This window comes from Tupaia chinensis, unplaced genomic scaffold, assembly GCF_000334495.1.
Source record: "Tupaia chinensis unplaced genomic scaffold, TupChi_1.0 Scaffold000450_1, whole genome shotgun sequence".
NCBI lineage: Eukaryota > Metazoa > Chordata > Mammalia > Scandentia > Tupaiidae > Tupaia > Tupaia belangeri.
In genome coordinates this window covers 922,113-926,651 of record NW_006159956.1, presented here as the reverse complement: position 1 = coordinate 926,651, position 4,539 = coordinate 922,113, and the positions used below count along the sequence as shown (strand labels likewise).

Genomic DNA, 4,539 nt, shown 5'->3' with positions numbered 1-4,539 from the left:
CGGGGGGGCCCGCCGCTGCCCGCGGCTGGTGCAGGGTCCACGGGCCCCCGGGGAGAAACGGTCTCTCTGGCTTGGCTCTCTCGCCCACCCCCGCGCCGCCGCCTCCTCGCGTCCCTGCATCCTCCCCACCCCCACTCCCCCTATTTTCCTCTGTTTTTCAGGGACGCATCGAGTACCTGGTGAAATGGAAAGGGTGGGCGATCAAGTGAGTGTCGTGGGCTCCGGGGGCTTGAGGAAGGGGAGGCAGCGGGCTCTAGGGCCTGGGGTTGGGGGTGCGCGCGTTGGCTCTTGCGGTGTGCGGGTTGCCTCGGGGGTACGTTTCGATGTGTGCGTGTGTGACTCGGCAGGTACAGCACCTGGGAGCCCGAGGAGAACATCCTGGACTCGCGGCTTATTGCAGCCTTCGAGCAGAAGTGAGTTGGGGAAGCTGGCAGGGGCGGCGCGGCCGAGGCTCGGCTGGGGCACCGCGCGGGGAAGCGGGAGGGCCGGGGAGGCAGCGCGGAGTGGGGCCCGGGAAGGGGCTCGTTTTAACCTTTGGCGTTTCTCGGCCGCAGGGAGAGGGAGCGTGAGCTGTATGGGCCCAAGAAGAGGGGACCCAAACCCAAAACTTTCCTTCTGAAGGTAACCTGGCCGAGCCCCCGAAGCCCCGGCCCGGGCCCCCAGCCCCGACACTGCACAGGGCCTGGAGGGGAGGGACAGATTCTGGCCACCCAAGCGGGCAGGCCTTTCCAGAGGGGCCCCAGCTGGGCAGGGGGTGGTAATAAGCCCCTACAAGCCCCTGGCAGCAGGCCGTGGCCAACTCCAGCTCCAGCCAGAGAGGCCTGGGAGTGGGGATAGCCCTCGCTGAGGGACTTGGATCTAGGGGGCTGGGAGGGCATGCGGGGCTCCAGGAAGGGGGCAGAGGAGGTGGCAGGTAGATGCGGGTGACATATCTCGTCCAGTCTGTGGTGTTAAGGCTGTGCTGGGGGATTGGAATCCAAGGGAAGGGGATGGTCAATTTCGGTTTGATCTTAAATCACTTTTTTGAGTTGATTACCCAGGCTGGGCCACTGACCCCAGGGTTCTGAGCCTGCCCGATTCTTCCAATTCCTGACTATTTCTGAGGTTTTCCTGAGAATGGGGGAGGGGAAAGAAGCCTTGGCAAGGGAGGGAAGAACTTCAGAGGAAGCCATCTTGGGGGATTGGGATTTATTTTATTTTGGTGAGGAAGAGCAGAGCCTGGGAAAGGGTGAGGCCCAAACTGGCGGGTGGAGACTCAGGGCCACCTCCTATAGTGCTAGGTGTCCCAGGGCCCTTCCCTCCCCACAGTGACCTCGCGACAATTGCAATGAGGAAGATGGGGAGGACGCTTTTGAGAGGAGAAACTGCAGAATCTCCCATTTGCCGGAAGACCCTAAAGGCTCAATTCCAATGTGATGAACCTGTTGGCCCCACTTGGCCCGCCCCCGCCCCCCACCAAATCCCGTGCAGGTGTATGTAGCATGTGTCAGACTTCTCTTTGGACTCAAAAGCAGAAATGAAAGAAAGGTTGGTTTCCAGAATCCCACATTTCTGTTGACCCGCCTCCAACCAACACTCATCTTACGGGATAGTGGAGCAACCTTAAACCGATGCTTCAGCCCTGGAGAGGGATGGGCGGAGCAGCTGGAAACTGACGTGCAGGGCGGCTGCCGGGCGCGCAGCTGGAGCTCCCTCTAGCGTTTAAGCAGCAGTGACGGAGCAGGCTCTGCAAATTGAGAGCCGTAGTTTCTGAGCTAGCTGTGGGCCTGACACTGCTGAAGCCCCCACGTGGGCGACCTCCTTTAATTCTCTTAACAGTTCTGAAGGAAGGAGTGAGTATTCCCATTTCACAGACGAAAAGCGCAAGGCCCAGAGAGGGGAGTGACTTACCTGAGGTCCCAGCGCCCAGCTTCCTGGCCTCATGCCATCTTGTCCTCCAAGGAGGACATGTCAGGTCAAAAGGGATAGGTTGCACACACGGAAAACCATGAACGCTGCAGAGCTGGTGGGGCAGGGAACAGAGAGGCAGAAGTGGCCCGAGAGTGATGCGGATGTTTGTGGCAAGCTGCGGAGATGGGCTTGGGCTGAACCCACTGCTCTGACCCCCATGGAGAGGCAAACGGCACCGTCAGCAGTGATGCCCAGGTAGCGATCCTGCCAGGGCAGTTCCAAAGGGAAGAGGAGCCCCTGAGGAAGGTTGTGTTATCCCTGTCCCACACGTGAGGTACAGGCCGGGGCAGCTAAAGGACTCGCCCGCAGTCCCAGAAGGGTCCGTAGTCCAGTCCAGTGGTTAGTCTGCCATGTTGTCTTTAGGACCCCAGAGCCATGCCTGTCACTGGGTGAGAGTGCAGCAAACGTGTTGGCTACAGATTTTAATTTACCAGGCATACCCAGGCCCTCCTGCAAAGAATCCTCACACTTGGGAGGGGGGAGAGCAGGAGAAAGGGTGAGCCAGTCCCTTTTGCAAAACTCATATTACAAATTATAAAGCAAGGAGTTTTTCTCCGGAAATTTGGAAAACACACCTTTAGGAAATGGTGACCTTTCCTGCCCTGCTGTGCTGAGCAGGTGCTGTGTGCTCTGACCCTCACACGGGTCCGTCGTTGGTCCTGTTAGGATTATACAGATGGGGACATGAGGCTCAAGGCACCCAGCCGGGGTTTATCCCAGTGCTGCTGCTTGCCCTACTCCACTGCCTCCTGGGGACCAGCCGTCAGCACTGGACTGTCGTAGCACATGCTTGCAGAGGTTGGAAAGCTTGGGCACTGTGCAGAGGCAGGAAATACTAACCTCGGGTAAGCTCCATCCCCCGAGCTCCCTAGAGATGGGCCTTTAAACAGCCTTGCCTGCCATGCCCTAGCAAGCCCGGGCTTTCCCCACCTTGTCTGGGGAGGGTAGTGGGGCCCACTCCCCAAGGAGCTCAGAGGGCTCAAACAGTAGGAGTTGGCAGCATTGGCACAGGGCCAGCCAGGCCTTGTTTGCTGCCACCTGGTGGCCACAGGGGTTGTTGACCACAGGGTCCAGGAGGCCTCAGCCTTTCCGGAGGACCTTGTGGCATTAAAATGTGCTTCTCCAGTGTGGGGGGTGAGGGCCATGTTCTCAATGAACATCTCACCAGGTCTGCAGATACCATCTAGTCTTGTCTGAAGGGCACCCAGGCTACCTCCCAGGGGCTGGCAAAGCATCAGGCACAGTGGGGATGCAGACTCTACCTTCTGGGGATGTCACAGACTGACCAGGGAATGTGTCCTCCCACTCCACTCTACCAGATTCCATCTGGATCAAGGCCATTCCTGCCTAACTAGTCTCCCTGCCTCGCAGGAGCTGGAGTCTAAACACCTGGCCCACACACAGCCCGTACTCTGTCCCCTCTCATACCACTGGGCCCCCTCAGTCTTCCCAGGCCGCCTGGGCCTCTGGCACTGCCTTAGCATGGTTGATGCTCAGTGAGGATCTGGGTGCCGCTGACTTAGGCTACAGGGACCAGCACTGACACCATGTTCTTCAAGATAGGTCTGTGCCCGGATCTGGCCCTCTAGGTCTGTCTTTCTGTCATTGCACCGGATTGCTGTCGTCACCCCCCCTCCTTTGTCACAGAGCAGCCCCAGGGGTCGGGGCTGTGCGTGTTCGCAGCTGGAGCTCCCCGACCGGCTGGCACCTGTCTCCTTAGTGCCTTTCTTAGTGAAGGGAGCAGCTGGCCGTGGAGCACAGCTTATGTGGTCTTGTGTGTCCCTTTTTCCATTTGGGGACATCTGACTGGGACCTAGGGTCTCCAGAGTGCCGTGAACCCCCATGTCTCCCATGAGGAGGCAGGTGAGGTGCTGCAGAGGTTCCATACCAGGAGGACAGCCAGGCCTCCGAGCTGGAGACGGTATTCCTGGCTGCCCCAGACCGGCTTGGCACCAGGAACATGCAGTGGTCGGTCCCACCTGTCAGCCTGTTTGCAGCGAAGCCCTAACTGGGCTCGATTCCAGCCCAGGCTTTGGGAGACAGGTTTTGGCATATGTTGGTACCAGTTTGCTCTAAGCCAGGAAGGGAAGCCCAGGTGGGGGTATAAAGGGGGACTGGGGAGGCAGGTCAGAGGTGGGGGTCAGCCAGAGGGCACAGGCCACAGGTGGAACAGGCACAGCTGGGCTCCTTCACAGAGCAGGGGTTGGCCAGGGGCTGCTGAGCCAAAGGCTGTCCTTCCCATGCCCCTGTGCAGTGTCCTGACATCCACACTCTTAGCAAGGACAGCCATGGATCCTTCACTCTCCCCGAAGCTCACGACCAAGCTAGCCGAGGTAGTGGGTGGCAGAAAAAAACTGGCTCTTGGGAGTCAGGCCTGGACGGCTGTTTCACCTCTCTGACCCTCTGTTTCCTTTTCTTTCCAAGTTGGGGGTCTTAAGTTCTGCTGACTCTTAAGTGCTCTGGAGGTCGTTTCCTCAGAGATGGTTCTTAGGGGTGGGTGGCACAGGGCTGTCCAGAGGAGGTCAGCGGGGAGCCCTGAGGTCCCACTTACCCCTCCCTCTGCCTGCAGGCCCGGGCCCAGGCGGAGGC

The 4,539-nt window shown here is 59.3% G+C and overlaps 1 protein-coding gene across 1 annotated transcript in view; it reads left to right on the top strand.

Moving 5' to 3' along the window:
• Positions 1-161: 161 nt before the first annotated feature.
• CBX6 (chromobox 6) overlaps positions 162-4,539 on the top strand; it is a gene marked incomplete at its 5' end in the record, with an annotated part of 7,822 nt that continues 3,444 nt past the window's right edge. Inside the window, 4 exon segments of the mRNA XM_027774529.1 lie at positions 162-205; positions 348-413; positions 555-621; positions 4,520-4,539. Coding sequence (XP_027630330.1) covers positions 162-205; positions 348-413; positions 555-621; positions 4,520-4,539 — 197 coding nt within the window.